Source organism: Purpureocillium takamizusanense, chromosome 3 (genome assembly GCF_022605165.1).
Source record: "Purpureocillium takamizusanense chromosome 3, complete sequence".
NCBI lineage: Eukaryota > Fungi > Ascomycota > Sordariomycetes > Hypocreales > Ophiocordycipitaceae > Purpureocillium > Purpureocillium takamizusanense.
This window is the reverse complement of record NC_063070.1, coordinates 3,254,780-3,274,782: the sequence shown is the minus strand read 5'-3', so window position 1 is coordinate 3,274,782 and position 20,003 is coordinate 3,254,780. Positions and strand designations below refer to the sequence as shown.

The 20,003-nt window shown below is 51.7% G+C and overlaps 2 protein-coding genes across 2 annotated transcripts; both read left to right on the top strand.

The window, feature by feature from the left end:
• Nucleotides 1-9,255: 9,255 nt before the first annotated feature.
• On the top strand, nucleotides 9,256-9,585 carry JDV02_004591 (uncharacterized protein; the record flags this gene model as incomplete). Its single annotated transcript, XM_047985821.1, has 1 exon — nucleotides 9,256-9,585. One exon carries the CDS (start codon nucleotides 9,256-9,258, stop codon nucleotides 9,583-9,585), a length of 330 nt encoding a protein of 109 aa, XP_047841798.1.
• A 4,156-nt stretch (nucleotides 9,586-13,741) lies between these two features.
• Nucleotides 13,742-15,211, top strand: JDV02_004590 (uncharacterized protein; the record flags this gene model as incomplete). The annotated part of the gene is made up of 2 exons (XM_047985820.1): nucleotides 13,742-13,748; nucleotides 13,770-15,211. The coding sequence occupies 2 exons, from the start codon at nucleotides 13,742-13,744 to the stop codon at nucleotides 15,209-15,211; spliced, it is 1,449 nt and encodes a 482-aa protein (XP_047841797.1).
• Nucleotides 15,212-20,003: the final 4,792 nt, after the last annotated feature.

Genomic DNA, 20,003 nt, shown 5'->3' with positions numbered 1-20,003 from the left:
ATCCTCATCCGTTTTACATGCTGTACCACAGCCATCATCTGACCTACATTCGCTTGTGCCATCTAGAGTCTTAGCGCATAGCTTGCATTCAGGGTCCTCGCACTCGGCATCTATTTGGCAGGGGCTAGAACACTCTCCAGCCCGGTGGCACTTTCTGCCGGAACAAATTGGACATTCTTTCGGACACAGTTTGAGTAGGCCGCACGGTCCGCCGCACTCCGGCACGCAGGTTCCACCTCCTGTGTTTCTATTGTAGCATGAGCACCCGGAGGGGCAGGGATTGAACACGTCGCAGGCTTGAACTGGGCACTCTTCCCGGCGTGTCAAATTCGTGGCTGAGTTTTGGCCGGATAGCTCGTCGTGCCTGCTAGGAACGCCTGATAAAATTCCGGCGTTACAATAATAACATAGCAGGACGACGAGCAAGAGTAAAGCCCGTAGGCCTCCACGTGCTGGATAAGGGGCCGCGCCGTAATAAGCTTGGCTGATTTCGTGGGCCATAGTTCGTATACTCGCGAAGATGGTATTGTTATTGACTCAAGTATAGCGAAAAGCGTCGAATTGAAAGTGCCTACTTCTCCTCAGTCCCTAAGGGAGAAACCTCGTTCTCTTATAGATCATCAAGCAAGGACTTAGTGACCTCCTAGAGTCCGGAGGGCCCAGTCCAAAAAGCTGAGATTCCGGCCTTGAAAATCTCGATATTATTGATTAGGTTTCTTCCCTTTACCCTTTTTGGCTTGAAAGTGTAGACATTTAAGTTATAAGGGTAGGTGCGGGGGTGGCGTAAGCTTTAAACCTTCTCTATTACCCTTGATACTCCTCAATGGCTGATCAATTCTTATATAATCTAGAACGTAATACTTTATGTTTGAAAGGGTATGGACTAGGCTTTCAAATGATACCCATATTACCAACATAAGTATGCGATTATGACGCGTCACGTCTCTCTTTTACATGAGTTTTAGCTTATCTGGAGAAATTTAACTGAGAAGTGTAAATATCTTCGGAATGTTCATCAAGTGCGGTGGTGGCGATACCGCTGACCTAACCTTATTGCAGTGACCTCAGTGCCCTCAGGAACGCAGTGCCGCAGGAAACGCGGTGCCTCAGGAAATGCAGTGTCTTTGGAATGATCATTAAGTGCGGTGGTGGCGATACCGCTAACCTTACCTCACTGCAGTGCCCTCAGGTACGCAGTGCCTCAGGAAACGCAGGACCTCAGGAAACGTAGTGCCCCAGGAATCGCGGTGCCTTCAGGAGGCTTCAGTCTTGGTAGAAACAAGACCCTACTTTCAGGCCTTCTTAATAGAATCATTGCACTCTTATCTAGCTATCAGTGAGGACCGGTGCGGCCATAACGCAAATCTTTTTCAAGAAAGAGCGCATTGATGACATGCGTCTTGACGACACAACTGAATTGAGATCTTACAATCAGCCCCCTTCAGCTATGGCAATCGTTGTTCCAACGGCTCGATGTTTCTAGGCAAATGTCATGTTCTCGATGTTATATGAGCATTTTCGTCTTTTATATCGTTAATTCTAAGTCCACCTCATCGTCTCAAGAGTATTGAGAACATATCGCATTACTACATGAGAGTATGAGCTGGCAAGAACGGACTGAAAGCATTATCAGTAGACGTATGATAAAGGAAAAGCGAAATAATAAACAAGAGTAGTACTAGTCGTAGAGCCGGTTTTCTCTAGTGGGTAGAGCCGTCTCCTCCTTGACTCTTTCTCTAGCTAATCTCATGCCGTGCAGCCCGCCATACATAACTCCGGAGGGCAGTAGGATTAGGCGTGCCGCCATACCCAACTACCGTTCCCAGCCCGGGCTAGCTCGCGACGACAACTTAATCCGCCACCAAGTAGCCCGCCCGCAAGCTTCAATTCAATACCATAGCTAACGCCTCCCGCAAGACGTTATCAAATGCCTGTATCGTGGCCTCACGGCAGGCCTGACGGCAGGCAATAAGCGACGACGGAGACGGCATCAATAGTGCCCGCAGCGGCCGCGGCGACAGCAGCGACAGCGGCGACAGCAGCGACAACAGCGACGGCAGCGACAACAGCGACAACAGCGACAACAGCGACAACAGCGACAACAGCGACGGCAGCGACAGCAGCGACGGCAGCGACAGCAGCGACGGCACCTGGCACGCGCGGGCGCCCGGCCCGGCCCGGAAAACGAGTCTCCGATGTCATGATATCGCGAGGAAACAGCGGAAATGCATTTTTTTGGTGAATTGAGCCCTGCCGGCGCGCGGGCGCGGGCGCTGCGTTGTGACGATATGGTTCAATTGAGATGTCGGCATGCGTTGCGGCGCGCCGGTCTCGTCCCATGCTTGCGCACCAAAAATGGCTGGCGCGGCATGGGGGCGGGGCGCGGACCTAGAAAAAAGTAGAACGGCTCTACGACTAGAGAAAACAGGCTCTAGGAATAGTAACTTAGTACTCATAAACAATGACAAGCTACAGTTGAATCTGGGAGGATAACACTTGAAACCGCGCCGAATATCCATTCGCTTGTGTAGCCTTATTTTTCGGATCTACAAGCAACTTCCTGCCAAAAGAAAGGCTGACAGCTATTGGGGTTGTTCGCAATTCCCAGATGGGATTGTCCAGGACTCAGAGGACATGGAGCATGAGCTCCTCCCGGGGGGAAAGCAATACAGATGGCGCAGAGACCGCCAAAACAGATCGACGAGCCAGCAACGACCAACGCAGTTGTAGCGTTATCTTGAACGGAAAGATCACCGCTTCCTCCGAGCCAACCAAATCCTGTGCCGGCGGGATTACCCATTTGGTCCTGCATCCACCAGGTGTTGCTAATGGCGACTACCTTGTCGGCAGAGGTACTGCAGGTTTTGTTCGTGTCCGCACAAACCTTGAAGACCACACCTGGGTTTTCACCGTTGATCTCGTACTTTGTTGCGTAATCGTGTCCCAGATACAAGCCGCTTACCGACTGCAGCACGTAACAATGACCGTATTTGATTCCAAGGTCGCCCCCTGTCTTTACCGGACACACAGGCTTGCCAGAACAAATAGTCGCGTTGGTCGGTGGTGGTGATGTCGGCACACAAGTAAGGCCGTTGAGAACCTCACCCAAGGCGCAGCAAATGCCGATGTTGAGTAGTTTGTCAATCAAGAAGAGAGAATGAGTTGATTCATCGCAACAGAGCTTTTCTCCTGTGAGAGCTGATGTGAACGGCACGCAAGCTCTCGGTGCAAGCGTGGCTGACACTGTGAGTCCAAGCAGGACCATGACAGCCGACAACTGACAAGCATTCATATTCATTGCGCGCGGAGAAGCTTATAGATTTAAACACTATTGAACATGAATTCAAGCAGTGGGAAGTTCAAGATACTTATATATCTATTTGCGAGAACCTTTGATGCCCCTTGACTTCAATTTGGTCGCACTGGTTTTCTGTCTCGGCCACTTCGGCACAAAAAGGTCAGCCGATGAAGCGAATCGGTCAACAACAGATCATGTGGGTTGTTCAGCTCAGTGTCTTTGCAGACCGATGTTGCAATGCGCTTCACCCATGTCGTCGTGCTGTGCTGCGGCATGCACCATGTACCGCCGAGACGCCGAAAAAAGTGAATCGATATTGTTCCTCTCTTGGTAATAATCGCGAGCCGGAACTCGGGCCTTGTGGTGCGGCATCTTGGGCTTGCGTGCGTCACTGCCGGCATCGGCCCCGACGAACTATTGAGCGGACCTGCGCCTGTACTGACAGCCATCTCATGGACCTTGATCCCAAATAGTACCTGTGGGATTGATTCCACGTTTCGTAAGTATCTATACTGCTACTCCCGTCACGGAAGTGCCTGACAGGATTAGGTTCCACATCGCTCTCACATATCGATCAAACCTCAGTTCAACGACTATTCAACGTAGAGAAGTCCTTGTGTCTCACGCGATGGCTATTCTCATGGCGTTCACCTCCATTAAAAGTCACCCTCTGCGGCGTGTCATCTGTATCATGGAGGGTTAGTGCTAGCTATCTGTAGTGGTATCAAAGTCGTTAACTACTAAGCGAATTCATTTCCCAAGCCTAAGTGACCATGCATGTGGTGAAAGAATGCTCATCGTCGGAGGATATGTAAACAGTATACTTGTAGCGACTTCTATGACAGACCACATGAGCCGGTAGAGAAGTAAGTGACATCCTCGTGATGTCGAGGACAAGCATCGATGTGACCACTCTGCTAAGTGCTGCCGCACAATCACTCGCATAAACCAGGTCAGGTATCGCGACTATGAAGCGTTACAGGTATCAAATTACTCAGAATAGTCCGAGCAAAAAGATGAAGATAAGGAGGTTCTCTAGGATTTCAGAAGCTATGTGGCCTACATAATGGGGATAGACATCAGCTAAACTGCGAAATCGATTTTGCTATTGACGGCGGCCTAACCTGAGTAGGTGCCTTCTCATGCCTAGAATGCGCTCATGGAAGTACAGTTGAAGATGCTAATAAAGGTTAAGATAGCCGCCTAAATTGCGATTAGAACAAGTATGTTATATATTCGCTAATGAGAACCAGCAGACGGTAAAATAAGTTTATGTAAGAATGGAAGTGATGGCTTAATCGTTGGAGGTGCGAGAACGCAAAAGATCTCAGGTTAGTATAGTAGGTTATAGTAGATAGTAGATCTCGGATAGCAATGTGTTAGAGACGGCCCTTCGATGCTTTCCAAGTCCGTTTTGGTGACCTACGGCGTCCAACGCTTATCATCGTCCCGAATGGTATCTAAGTCCAACGCCACTAATCGTCTAATCAGAGCTAACAGGGCCAGCACTGGGAAAGGTAAGATGCAAGTCCACAGTGTCGGCCCCCGATCCTCGAAGGCATCGTCTCTCGTACCAGAAAGCATGATCGCATAGGCCGTTGAATTCTTAGTCGGGGAACTTTAAGAGCATGAGAGATGGAAGATGAGATAGGGTACAGAGCAAACTAGAAGAAACGTCTTCAACTTATTTGACAGGCTTGAGCCGTCCATCGCAGTCGACGCGGAGATATTAGCCCGAAGTAGCGAGGTGCCCTTGCGCTGTGGTAATTAGGCTTTTCCCAAGTAGAGCTCTGAAGGTTGTGCTGGGCCCGGTCGAGTGCGACTGATAGCCCTCACGGGCTCAGCCCCATTGCGTTGCCTCTCGGCCATCGCCCGAGTCAGTGTTATTAGGTTTCGCACGTCCACGCATGGATGACTAGTGCTAGACCCGGCGAATACGATCGAGTTATTGCTGTACCTGTCATGTGTCATGAGCTCGAGGCCAGAGAACGTGGCTTTTCACTCCTCAATCCCCCATCACCGGCGGCCTGAGGGCCGTCGCGGGTGCTGCAAGTGGTAGTACAACAGACACCCAAATCGTATATGCTTTCAATCGCGGCTGGGGCTGTCGCAGGAGCCAGTGACGACCATTGGCCGTCGACGAAAAACCTTTGGGGCACCCCCAATGAGTCGGGCTTGACTGGACGGTGCTTCCGTGCCAGGGCCGCCAGAGACAAAATGTGGTTGGAGGGGTGTAAGCACTGCTATCTGCCATCCAGAGGTTGCGCTCTGCGTGCTGTAAATCCGACCGGAAACAAATTGTCGAACTGTAATTTCGTGTTCGTACTGATCGTATCCCAACGAATTGCTCCCTGGTTGGCGGCAAAGGGTCGCTTTTGCAAAGCTTTTACCGGAAGGACAGTACTACTGGTGACGCAACCCAGCTATCAGTCACGACCGGTGCTGAGGCAGGGTGCATGGGCCGCCTGAACGTTATGAATCCGATCGCATTCTGCCTGTTGAGTCGGATGGAAGTGCATACCCCACGAGTGATCCGTCCGGCTTCCCAGCTGACGACTAATGCATTCGCGGTCACTTATAAAGAACATCCAATGGCCGGTGCATGATGTTCATCTCAAGACTTACATGGCCGCAGCCCAAACCACTATCCGATTACTTTTTGCAGTCTTTCACTGCGACGCTCACCATGGGCGGTTCTGGATTCACCTTAGTTTTGCTTGCCATCTGTTTGGGGGCGCCGTCCGCTGCAACATTCAGTTCAGCCACAGACTGCAAGGCTCACCCTCATGATCCTAGTTGGCCATCTGCTGAAACATGGAGGCGTCTTAACCATACTCTGGACGGACGACTCCTGAACCCTTCACCCCCTGGCGCTGTTTGCCACTCGGACCAGCCAACGTACAACCAAACGCAGTGCAAGAGCCTTCAGACAGCCTGGGGAACTGCCGCCTATCACTGTGCAAACCCCATATCGGTCATATCTTCCCAATTCACCAACTTTACCTGTCTCCCTGCACCGGAGTTCCCTTGCAGCCCAGATGGTTATCCTCCCTATGTTATCAATGCATCAAGTGCCACGCATGTCAAGATTGGTGTTGACTTTGGTAAGTGTGGCCTTCGGCACCTCATAAACTCAACGCCAGGTCTAACCAGAGACGCAGCGAGGGAGCGTAATGTTCGCTTAATCGTCAAGGCTACGGGTCACGATTATCTCGGTCGCTCTGTCGCCCCTGGCGCTTTATCTATCTGGACTCATCATCTCAACGAGATTACATACCATCCCGACAAGTTCAAGCTATCAGGCTCGGGCAGGGTCCTTCCAGGAAGCTCTCTCACAGTTGGTGCGGGAACTCAGATGTACGATGCTTATGTTGCTGCGAGTAAGTACAACAAAACTATTGTTGGTGGTCAAGGGAAAAGCGTGGGGATCGCCGGATACATTACAGGCGGAGGCCACTCCGTTCTTGGCCCCAGATACGGCATGGCAGCCGACAATATCCTGGAGATGTGTATCGTTACTCCACAAGGTGAGATTCTCACCATCAATGAAGACCAACACGAAGACCTTTTCTGGGCTATGAGAGGGGTAAGTCAAGGTTTCGTTTTGTACCCATTTCAAGTATTCTAAACGGACACCAGGGCGGCGGATCCACGTTTGGTGTGATCATATCTCTCACGATGAAAGCACATCCGACACCGAAAATGACCAGCGCTAGGTGGTCAGTTCTCACTGATCCGAAAGCAAGCATCAAATACAACATAATATCTTATGTCTCATCACGCATTCCAGCAATGATGGATTCCGGTATGGCAGGATATCTCTACATACTGTCAGGGGGGCCACCTCCATTTCCGTACCCTGGGATTCCTGACCAGGTCGCTGGCGTCCTAGGCACTGCCGTGCTGCAAGACAATGGCGGTGAAGACGGACAATCTGCCATGGAAAGGCTATTTCGACCCATCAGTGACGCTGTCCGGGAGCAGTGGCCTGATACAGCGAGGCTCCTTATCAACACCACGCAGTACGATTCATTTCTGGCGTGGTTTGAAGACAATCATGATCCTGAGGGAGCTGGCGGAAGCTCATATCTTGTCTCAAGACTTCTAGACGAAAGGACGCTCGCAGACGAAGGCTTTATCGAAGCCCTGAAGCCGACATTCCGCGCAAATCCGGGGATAAATGCCTTTGCCGTCGGTGGAATGGGTGTTCGACAGGCCCAGCCAAGGGGGGGTTGTAATGCTGTGAACCCGGCTTGGCGAACTGCCTACGTCCATGCACGTGAGTGAAACCATTGAAATCGATACAAAATCAGAATTTTGGACTAAATATGCAGTTACGTCTGTTTCGTTCCCGCCCTTAAACGAATCGGCTCGACAAGGCGCTATCGAGATACTGGACAAGTCTTTCGAGCCACTACGTGAATTCACGCCAGAGTCTGGTGCTTACATTAATGAGGTAAGACACTAGAAGGTCTATCAATTTACCTGCAAGATTTAACGAAAGAAAATAGGCGCTACCATTTGAGAAAAACTGGCAGCATACGTTCTGGGGAGACAACTACGAACGTCTATTGAGAATCAAGAGATGGGTCGATCCTGACGATGTCCTCTGGTGTGCACCATGTGTTGGAAACGAGCGCTGGAGAGAGTACCCTGAAGGGCGACTGTGCAAGGTTCCGAGCCAGGAATGAACTTGTCCATTTATGTTTGATTCAGACAGTTGATCCCATTGCATGGGTCTAGTGACCTACAGTCCCTAAACGGTCGCCAGGTCATATCAATTGAGACGTCTTTTTAGAGGACCAAGCTGTAGATCATAAAATATAGTTACGCTCGCCTTTAACAATAAGTAATACTATTCTTATAGATAGAAGCCTCGCGGTAGCTAATATAGACGGGTCTTCAATTATAACGTAGGCTATCGTACCGGGCAGTAAAGAGGCCGCGTTTACAATATGAATACGCGTTATTTTACTTATGGGCCGGACGCGCCGTATATCGCTTTTATGGCTATATCGCTATTTTATGGCCAACCAAGATGTGTGCCTCTTAGTTGGTTTCCGTAGGGCCTACCAACGGGTACATTCTGCACCTTGACCAACATGCCGCCGACGGACGTAAACTCCCGAGTCAAAGGCTTGAACTGTAGCTGGCCAACGGTGAGATGACTGACGACGGTTGGCCACACGAGCCAACGGACATGTAATGGTGCCCACACCAAAGGGCGGGGTTTTCTGCACGAATGGGGCGCAGGCGAGCCTCGCGGCCGAACCCCCGTTCTGGATCTACACGGTGATCTCAGATTTGGAGAGTGCCAGGTATAATCGGCCATAGCAGCGCGATATCAGCATGGGAGGCGGTACCGTACTTCTGGCGATATTCCGAGGGGTGTGAGGTGAGGCCCGTAAAGCAAGGCACGTTCCGCAGTTGAGTACTGGACAATCTCCTCGAGCCAACAAATTGTTAGTCTAGTTTGCGTCACCGGCACTCAATCTTCTCCCGTCAGTGAGTCTGATATCTCCGAGTCTGGGACTGTCTGCCGCCTTGACTTGGTGGCGTGTGCTTTGATGTTACACCGTCGTCCGGCTCCGAAGCGCAGAAACTTAGACCTCACTATCCGCAATAGTTGGCTTTCCTTCTCAAAACGCCCAGCTGCAATCCAGGTAAATAGATACCATCGAATACGTGCGAGTATACCCCAGTTACGGGGTAGAGTAAAATTATTCATCGATGCGTACTCAAAGTACGTGGGATAGAAGCCTGAAAAGTCCCAGTCAAGCAGCCAGAGCCCGTCGGACTTGTCAACCACCATATTCCGCGGCGCAAGATCATGGTGAGTGAATACCAGCCTGCTCGATTGGAGGGGTGAAAACTCTCTCTGTGGCAAATGATGGCTATCCTTTTTCAACTCTTGGCGGATTGATATAAAGTTGACCCAGAAGGCGAGAAAGGCCGAGATGTCGCTGGGCATTGCTCCCGCAGGCAGACCGAAATGGTCGTCCAACCAAAAAGACCTACACTGGCCGGTGGCTAATGAGCCGGCTGTTTTCGACGTGACAGATCTCATTTTGCGGATGAATCGCCGCAGCTGCATTGCCAGACGTAAAGACAACCACCACCCTAAACTCGGCCAAGCAATTTGCAACGTGTCCCCTTCAACGTGCTCCATGATGGCAAATATCGTGTCTTCACATCGGACTGAGCGTATAAACCGCGGCGCGCGAATCCCAAGTCTGTGTGCGGCTTCCACCGCCTCGAGTGCATCTTCAGCCGAGGCTGGGTCGTAGGCTTTTGCTAGATATTGATTCGATAGCCGTGCGATCCCGGGATGCTCCTCGAACCTAGGACTCTCGCGGATCAAAACTGCCAGCTCTGACTCAGGACCGTGCAAGATACAATCGTCGGGAGACGTGGCCATCCTGTGGAGGGTCCCGAGTGCGAGCCCTACCCGGCGTTTGGTTGACGGTGCTTGTGGAGTGGTTTCGCAGGGTATGATTATCGGAGTACGCCTCTTTCGCAGAGTATTGTTCGCGGAGGGCTACTGCAGGGAAGGTGGCGCGCTCGATTGAATGTTTCGGGCTTGCATCCAAAAAAGATCGGGCACAGGGCAAGGACGTCGCTAACACACGCCGACGGACGAAAGACGGGGCGGCCTGGCGCTGCGGCGAAAGCCTCGCAATCGCCCCGGTTAGTCCTCGAGGATCGGCTGGGAGAGAGCGACTGCATGAAGCAGGCGGCAGGCTTTCTCGCTTTCGGTCGCCGGGCGATCTGTGATGGGCGATAGCGGCAAGGCTCCTTGAGAAGTCGCTGCCAGCGCCGTTAGGAGACGTGGTCTTTGAGAGGGTCGATGGAGAGCACAGACCGACGACGACGACAAATGCCATGGGACCCGAGCTTGCATGTCGATAGACAAGGCTGGAGATTGGTGCTGCAATCCACCTGCGCGCGCAACGAGTTGGGTGCTGCCTTGGACTCGAAAACGCATGGACCTCATTGGCTTGTCGCAAACCCATCCAGTGCGCCAGCAGCACCTCAGAGGTCTCACCAGTGACCACCCTTCCAAGCGCCAACGATTCACCCTCTGCCCCGATACGACAATTCTTCCTCGCGCATTAAATACCTATTACTCTAACGGTACGGTAGCTGTGCTCTAACGACGGCCGATTACTGAACGGTAAATGTCACTGGCGACCTTGCGAATGACGCAAGGCTCTGCAGGCTCTAGTGTTTATATTACTACTTGGTTGTTTATTAAGGGGGCCGTTACGTCGAAATAGGCGGTTATTACCTCGCCAAGATATATTATTACGATCTTGCCGTGTATCTCGCCCTCGTCATATGTCTAAAATGCAGTGGTGCTATAGCTAGAGTAATGGTTAAGAAATTAGTTTAATATATTTTCGTTCTGACTGTGATGCCGGACACGCATAGTAATGCTGCTTGATTACCTCAACTCTATTATATGGGAAGAAGTAGCAACTCCGATATGCTTCGATTTCACAATGATGCTAATGGCTTCAGCCAGTATCGCCGAATAAGCGCAAATCCCTGCTTCTATCGTCCCACTTGAGTTCCTTTGATGTTAAGGGGTGAAGCACTTCCAAGTCGAGATAGTGGCGGAGCTCCCATTTGGACTGCAGTTGCTCCACTGTCTTGTTTGCCAACGTGAACGTGCGAACTTCTGGCTCTCGTCCCTCGCGATCCCGTTCCCTTGCTAATAACCGCCAATCCTTAAAAGCACTATCTTGCGGCGTGAGCTGCACTGGCCATGAGCTACACCACACAATAAAAGGCAACTTGCCCTCGTCTTCTCTCATTTTAAATTCAAAGATGGCGCCAGAGCCGCCGCCGCATTTCCATATCTGCAGAACCCCCAATCGGGGCATAAGCCTGGCCGCAACGGAGGCAGCGCGTAGGAGATCGCGCTGTATCTTTAGTCCCGATCTGCCGGCTCTCTGCAGTGAGTTACCCGTGAGTGTCAGTGTTAAAAGGTTCTGCCATGGTTTCCTGGCCGGGGAGCCCGGCGAGGCCCCATCCCACCTGTCCGGGAAGTATTCCTGAAAGAACGACGCAGCGTCCGAAGTCCAGCTGATGGAAAGGTGCTTGAGACCGCGCGAGGCTTGCACCAGCTCAAAACCTAATGTGTTCCTCTCGCCGAACGACCCAACATACGGATGGAGAGCTGTGGTGGACTCTTCGACAAGGTAAAGGTCCATCAGAGATTCGGGGAGCCCTTGTCGTTGAAGCAGTCGGTGAAACTCTAAGATGACTATGTTAGAAATCTCGTCGATGTTTTGTATGGCAAGTTATCTAGCTGATAACACATACCTTGTCTGTATGCCGCCTGCTGGTCCGTGTAAAGCTCAAGCCACTTTTCGAGACGAACTCTGTAAATATCCGGGAAACTCTCGTGGAGAAGTTTGAATAGGACTCCAGCTGAAAATCCTCGAAAGGTCGACCGCCGTACGGTGAGAGACGCTACAATGCTTACTTGCGGCAGCTGTCTGTCCTGAGACTTGAGTCGCGGCCATACGCGGGAAAAGTTAAATTCCAAAGGCTTGGTCCCTAGGAGCCTATCTCGGCCGCTTGGGTGGCCACCACGGCTTCCCGAAGGGTTGGGAATAACATGGACGCCATGATTCCAACCCTGCTCCGGGTCGTGTATAGGTGACGACTCGTCCAGCAAGCGCGCCACGTCGGAGTCCTCCGGGAGGAGGTTATGCCAATCAGTGTAAGGGCAGTACTCATCCAGGCCGCGGGGTCGGAAGACATGCTTGTTGTCGCTGGGCGAGTGGACACTGACTTCCAAGTTGAGACCATCGTATTCCCCCATGTTCCTATGCCCCCTTTCGACATCCCCCGTTGAGAGTATCTTTAGGAGACTCCAAATAGCGTTTGTGCACTTGATGCAATTTCTTCCACCCAATTAGTAAAAAGAAACAACATGAGAGGGCTTCAACTCACCGTTTTGTAGTCTTTTCGTCTTCTGGTTCTTGACAAACTCGGCAGTCGTACTTGTCGAGAAGAATTCGAAGCCATAGGAGCTGGATATACTCGAGTCTATATCCTTTCTTACCTCGAACGACCCTGCGGAATGCAGGCAGACATGACGACGATAAACAAAGCCTTCGAAATGTCCAAGTCTCAAACTCATACTGCCACGACCGACAGACACTTGCGCATTTTGCAAGGATGTGGTGCTCTGGGCGGCGTGTCGGGTCGACGATGACCTGCGCGAATATCATGGTCTGGAGCTCTCGCGGGAGTCTGGACCAGGAAGCCATTCTTGAAGTGAAGACCAAAAACGGGAATGTTTTCGAACTGGCTCACTCGGAGGGGAGACCGACCACGGATATATATATATACAACCATATGTATAGCGTGCGCTTCATTGAACTAGTGCAAAGTGTATATCCATCGTGACTCACTTGCATATCGAATGAAAAGGGATGTTACCATGGTCGGGGACGACCCCTAGGCGGCAGAAGCTAGATGTTCAAATAGAGTTGTTAAGTGAACTACGGTTACAGAACGCCTGTGCAACTCGACTCAAGAATTAGCTGACGTTAAAGTCAAGAAATCACTCTGTACATGCGCCGCAGATTTCAATGTTCTGGCGACAAAAACTATGGCAGAGCGGCTTTGCCAGCGGCGCCTCATCATCAACGCAATCACACGATAGACTTTCTGCTAAGCCGCGGCATCACCGCTAATGCACCTCCCATACAGGAAGGGGTGACATGGCACCGCAAAGGGTTCGCAATTCAGGGCCAGGTCAGATTGCAGAACTTTCTATGAGAAAGCGGTAGGATGGTATGCTCCGTCAACCTTATCTAGCGGTCAAACAACGATTAAATGGGGGGCGGAACATGGGCGGTTCCCAATGGTGCCGTCTCTTGCCTCATTTAGACCTCCACTCCCCCGCGAGCTAGCGGTAATACCGCTAGTATATCGCTATCTCCGGTACTGTCATATCTGCTAGATGCATCTTGAGCAAGAAGTAGAGCGATAGGCATAAAACCCCGCATTGTTACTCTACCGTTAGTTACTGTCTCTACTTCGTACATAATGAAAACCCTCCACCGGGGCATAGTGCTCGAACGTATAGAACGAAATGCGGAACAATGAGCTTGAAGTCCTCATCCCAGGAACCTTCAATGGCCTGCAAGAGTCCACGGACTAGTAAGTGTGAAAATTTGACAGTCATTTGCTACAAGAAGGAATGACAGCCGATTACTAGCCTGTTATACGTGTAGAGTTCGAAAAGTGCGATGCCGACCATGTCCATCTGCGCCTGACGATGGAAGCGACACTCCCCTAAAATGCTCCAACTGTCAGAGGCTTGGGTTCCGATGTTACTGGCGTGCACCGGAACCTGGGGAGCAGTACATGCCGCCACCAAAACGCAGACGCACAATTGGGCAACGTCGGCGAAAGGGCGACATGCATGGTGGTCCGGAGGTTGCCTCAGATTGTGGGATTGTGCAAGATGTGAGCCACGGTGAAGCCTCCGGAACTCCACATCCCGTGTCCGATGCGACAAAAGGCACCGTTGAGAATCGTCTACAGAGCGGCGAAAATGCACCTGGGCAACTTTCGTGGTTCCCATTCCCGTCGGATGACATCGGAGATCTCGCGCTAGACTTCGACATCGGATATGACTCTTTGGGCGTCTATCCAGAGGAAGACGCACTTCAATTCATGACATTGAATGCTGAGTCTCCATCCATTTCTCAGCTATCGGAGATCATACAAGCTATCCCTTCTGAGTCAGGGGCGAAAGGCTGCAATACGTTTGACAAGGACTCTCAGCCAGGGCTTGCCGACGACACTACCGCCCCTTCCATCAACGACGGGAACCGTCATTTGATACAACATTATCTTGAGGTTCTTCAGGGCTACTCCAAGGTCGAAGATCGCTCCAAGGACGCAAACAACCTATTTATATCAGCATTCACCCAGTCACTCTCTTTTCCGCCCCTCTTTTATGCTATCCTCGGGTTCTCAGCCTCACATCTATGCATGACGGACCCATCATACGCCGAGCAGGCACGCAAATTTGAGCGGCTAGCAGAGCAGTCGTACGACTCATACAAACGAACCCACAGCTCAGAGATAGAGGGCTTCCTCTCTGCTTTGTTTGTTCGCATCAAAACCGTACACGTGATGGGACGCGGTGTCGACTTGTTCTTTGGTATGATTGCCGAGGTTGTCAACATTATCTCGACTGAGCAAGGGGAGAAGGCACTCGAAAACCCAAATAGCCTATCCCGGCGGCTCGTCCTTCGGCTCGCGCTTCTGGATGCGCGAGCCGGATGCTTCAGGCTGGGAGGTGGGCAGCTTATTGAGCGGCTCCGACTATCCCCTAGTTTCTCCTTCATCTTCGACTTTGAGACGTCCACTGCTCCCCCTGTTGGGGCAGCAATACGCTTGCTTCGTGCGGATATCCTTCGCAAGCAAGTCGGTGACCTTGACATGCAACTACACAAGCAATCGGAAGGACACGCCATTGTCTCGCCGCCAGTTCGGATAGGACAAGTAAAAGCCCTTTACGAGACCATACAACGTGAAATTGCCCGATGCGAGCGGGAGATGATGACAGACGACGAGGACCGGGACGCCCTGGCACAGGAGGCAATGGATTCGGCAGTCTACAATTACCATGTCGTCTCTTCAGCCCTTCATTCGGCTCTTCTATACCTCTATCAGGTCTTCGTGAGTAACCCTAGCCACAGTACTGTCGAACGTCCCGAGCTGAAGTGCAATGTAGCCAGTCTCATCGTTTCGCCCCGACGTTTCCATTGCCAGGATTCTTCGCTTCCAGCTCAGAATTCACCGCGATCCGTCTCGCACAAACTCGCCATCCTCAATCCTCCCCGTCGCGCTCTTCATGGCTGGTTTGTCCACCACTGACCCAGTTCACCACGACTGGATTCTCCACATCCTCAATGAAGGCCGCGCTTGGGGTTTAAGCGTCCAAAAGACTAGACAGACACTGGAGATATTGCTAAGAATGCAGCCGCAGGGCACTGCTGTCGATGTTAGTTCCGCAATGGACCAAGTGGGTGGCCTATTTGTTATGTAGTATCAAGGTTGCATCGGATAGAACATAATTGTGCAATATCTCAGAGTTTGTATTTGAAAGTACGTGTACTTGGGATTCCAAGCTCCTCTTCACATGATGTACCTGAAAGTCGCCCACTTCTCAAAGTCGGTTTCATCAGTAAATTCTGGTATAATATCGACATTCAGGTCTGTTCTAGCCCTGACGAGTCGCTCACGACGCCCGTTTTCGTATGAATACCAAGTGATTTGAAGAGCCGGAAGGACGATCATCAGAGCGTAACACACCACTTGCAGCACAGAACGTGGTTAGTACGTAGGTGCAGATATCCAAAAAGGTTACTTACTGAGCATCTTGAATGCCATATCATACTTTGGCGCTTCTCTTTCCAAGAAGAATTCTGGGTTGTTGTGAGCTCGTGTTGGGTTGAGTAGAAGAGCATGCTTACGAGGCCCGACAATGAGCCCGGCTGCCCACCCGGCAAAGACTATTCCAGACGCGGTGGATTTCTTCGTATTTCCCGCATAATTCGAAGCCATCAGTCCAGCATTTAGAGTAAATGACATGGTGTGTCTGTTAAGATTTGGTGTCAGTGAGCGTCCTGCATATCCCTAGCAACGTGTCTTACGTGTATGTGAGGTAGTAGCCCGCTAGGCGACCGGCTCGGTTGGCATCTGGAAGGACGTGGAGGAGAGAGGCGCCAATCAAGGGAGGGATTGATGCAAGCATCGACAGCCAAAGTCGGATGTTCTGGTAGCGAGAAGCAAGATACGAAAACGAAAGGAAAGTCCCAAGTTGAATAGTGGCAGCCGGACAGGTCGAAATCACGGTAGTTGTAAGAGTTGAAAAGCCAAAGCCCTTGACAATCTGGCTGGAAAACTGATTTTCGGATCAGTAAACTTTCGACAAGGCCGGCACGGAGCTTTTACCTGGCTAGCAAAGGTAGAAGGCATCGTGTTGCCCCTGCAACGCTGTCAACAAATGTGCAGTGCCTAGGTGGAGACGGGGAGACTCACATAGCGGTGGCAAAGAAGAACGTGGTTTGGGGATCTTTCAGTGCCTCCCAGAACTGTGGCCACTTCCATCGATCATCAGCTGTCACAGTCTGGTTCTCCCGCACTCTTTCGATGGCGATCTTTTTCTCTCTCTCGTTTAGCCATCTCGCGTTGCTTTGGTTGTCTGGCATGAGATACCCCAAGACCATGGAAAATGCGAAGCTAATCGATCCAAAGAAAATAAAGAAAAGTTTCCAGGTGGCGATCGAGCTGCGGACTAGCTGTGGTATCAGCACCGAGTAGCACAGACCGCGATCAATACTTACTGCTGCCCACTGCGTAACTAAGAATACCCCCCAAGAAGCTTCCAATCTGTGCGTATTAGTATGCAGCACCAGACCCGGAGAAGTTTTAGTGGGTTGTTGCATACTGGAGTTCCGCCAATCCAAAACGCGGTTCTGAAAGCTTGCTCTTGTCGCGTCCACCAGTTGCTGGTTACCATGACAAACACTGGTCCGGAGATGCTCTCCAAAATACCAAGGAAGAATCGAATGGCCATTATCCCAGCAAAGTTGAAGCACAGGGCTGAGGGGTCAGCGTGAGGCAATATAGTACTATGGAGATGACATACGAGTGAGGAGAACAATCATCGACCAGACGCATACAGCACCAGAGATAAACTTGCCCACGTGGCTCGGAAAACGGTGGACAAGTCTGGGCCATGCCAAGGCACCGATCATGTAGCCGATGTAGAAGACACTATCATAGTTGAGATACCGTCGTAATTATGCTTAATGGAGATACTGACCTTCCAAGCCAGCTGTAGTTGGATCCTTTCAAATGCAGGGCTTCTTTAATTCCAAAGATGGAGGCGTAGTTGAGAAGCGTTTTATCCAGGAACTAGAAGCAAACATTGGTTTAGCAGCAGGACAATGACGGACAGGGGCAGAACGACGGCACCTACAGCCGAGATGTAGCAACAGCACATTAGCGGGAGAAGGATTAAATCAATCTTCCTCTTGACGCGCTTCCCCTCTTTCTCGGTGTACTCGACCCGTTCCGAACCCACGTAGACATCCATCGTTGTGGATTGCACGTGGTCAGTCTTCGGGACTTCGTCAACCTCCGTGGGGGAAGGTTTCTTGGTTTCCATGTCGACATGTTGGTGGTGCTCAGCTCTAGCCATAGTGGCAATCAAGTAATCTTCTGGTCAAAGGATGAAGCAGCCATGCTCGTAGAGGTCCCATATCAGCGGGAGATGGGTCGCTATAAGAGCAAACCCCATGGGGCTGCAATCGTGGGGGAGGCGGGTCTCGACGGGGTTGAAAACGTGGGCCGAGTACATCATGTGACCTTGTCGGCGACATGACCGATTGTCGGGATGCCGAGTCTATCACGTGACGCACTCGGTGCTCGCACGAGAAGCATGTTGTACGAGAAGCATGTGGACAGAGAAGAAATTATTTAAGAGTGAAACCTGGCCTGTATCTAGAAAACTGTTGAATGATGACAGATGCCAGCAACTCCCGTTCAAATGAAGACGAATGGTGAAAACGCCCCCGTGGGGCGCGTGTCTCCGCCGACGGTGACCAGCCTCCCCGAGACAGTTAACTCTCATACGGTTGTCCTTGAGTCGTACCATGTTGACCTCCTCGACGAGTATGGTTACGTGAGTAGGGAGTATCTAATGAGTGGCGTGGCTGCCGGTGCCTCTTACTGTACTCGTCTACTTCTTCGTTGTCCAGCCGATGTTAGCAAGTTTACCGGCTATGTTGTTGAAGAGCCGTCACACCTGTGGGGAGGAACCAGCATCTGGCGCCACATCAATCGGTGGCTAATGCGCAATGGTAGTCCTCCTTGGATCGTACTCCCACTAGTAGCTGACATGCATGCACAGGTCACGCTTGGTTGGAGGTCGACTCACAGGCCCCGTCGGCGTTGGGGAAAGTCAAGATGGCCAACCCAGCGCGATACAAGGACATGCACTTTATTCCTGGTCCGCTGTGCGACGAGTTCCAGGAAACCATACCATTTGTTCCGGATGCCACAAAGCAACTCCTCAGCGATGCATACGACTCGTTTAAAGCCCAATGGTGGCCAGCAACTCCACAGTCGCCAGAGATCCTTGCTGCCGCTTCACATGCCCTACGAACCGGGCAGTTGGGCCTGGTCGCGACTCGTGTGGCCTTGTCTGGGCTGTCTCAGACCGGGGGGGTTACGAGACGCTTCATCACTCACTCTTCTCACTTGAGACTACCAGACGGCAACCTGCCGTTTGAGACGTTCATCCCTTGCCAATCTGGCGGAGGCGAAGCGCTGCCCGACGTCCCAGGGGCAAAGATCATTGAGCTATTGGGCGAGTCGGAGTTCCCATCTGTTCGTTTTCCATGTGGCGTGGGGGGTCAGATGAAAGACACTCTTCATCGACGGCCCGACAGTGATTCGTTTAGGGTTTACGAGGTTGCTTCCATGGGTCATCGGGAGTCTAGATATGCTTCTGCCGAGGATCTGAAGCGTTGGGCAGTCGCAGACCTTCACGGCGCGAAGTGGAGTACTTTTGCCAACTCCTTCATTTACCACGCTGTCTTTGAAGCCGCGGAAAGGTGGACGGCTGAAGCGCCTGCAGTGCCTCCCCCGAGCGTCACCTTGGACACAATTGGCTCGACTGACGAGATCGTCCGGGACGAGCACGGGAACGCATGTGGGGGTGTCCGAACCGTTCACACCGAGGCCCCATGCGCAAGGTTCGTCGCGGCCACTCCAAAGGGTAGACCAAATTGGTACATGGGTGAGTGCGAAACCAAAGTCCAACGACGACGTACTGCTGACGAACAATTCTTAGGTTCCGAATGGCCGTTCGATTCGGACAAACTGCGTACTTTGTATGGATCATTAGCGAACTATCGACGAATGGCCGGCGAAGCAATCAACAGGCAAATGGATGACGGTTTTCTCCTCCCTGCCGACGCAGAAACTCTGCGACGCGAGACCGTTGAACGCATGGTTTTCTAGTGATCCCCACCTGTGTGCTGCAGTGGCGCACCGACAGGTTTGGAGACTGTTGCGACGCCCTCCACTATCACGGGGGAGACAGGCGAAGAGTGTCGCAGGACGCACAGCGATCGAGATATACACGCCGGAAAGGATCTAGTAGAAATTGAAGATAGACAACTTATAACTGAACACTCCCTGAGCTTTTGGGCTACTAAAGACGATGCATCTTTCCAGTGCCTCGAAATTGCTGCTTTCCCTTTAGTCCATTCATCGGGTGGCCTGCATAGCGGCCGTCCTCATTAGTCTGTAACGCGTAACGCATCGGAGTAGTTGTCCAGCTCTGTCTAAGAGGCTTGCAAGCCAATTCGCTCCACTGACCCCGCGAATTACCTACCCCGCGGGGTGGTGGGGCGGGCTCGCCTGGCTCGCTTTAGACACGCCCACTCCCCTTGCTCTCCGCGGAGCTATTTAAGTCGTCGTTTTCTGATACGACACGCCCACCCTTGGACAGACCAACCGCGCTGCTCGTCGTCATCGGAAGGGAAAGCAGAACCAAAAGACGCATCGCATTGTACCACATGCAGCCAGTGATGCCGACCTCGAAAGATCGACCGCTGAGGGCCCAGGGCCAGGCAGCATGCGTTCCCTGCAG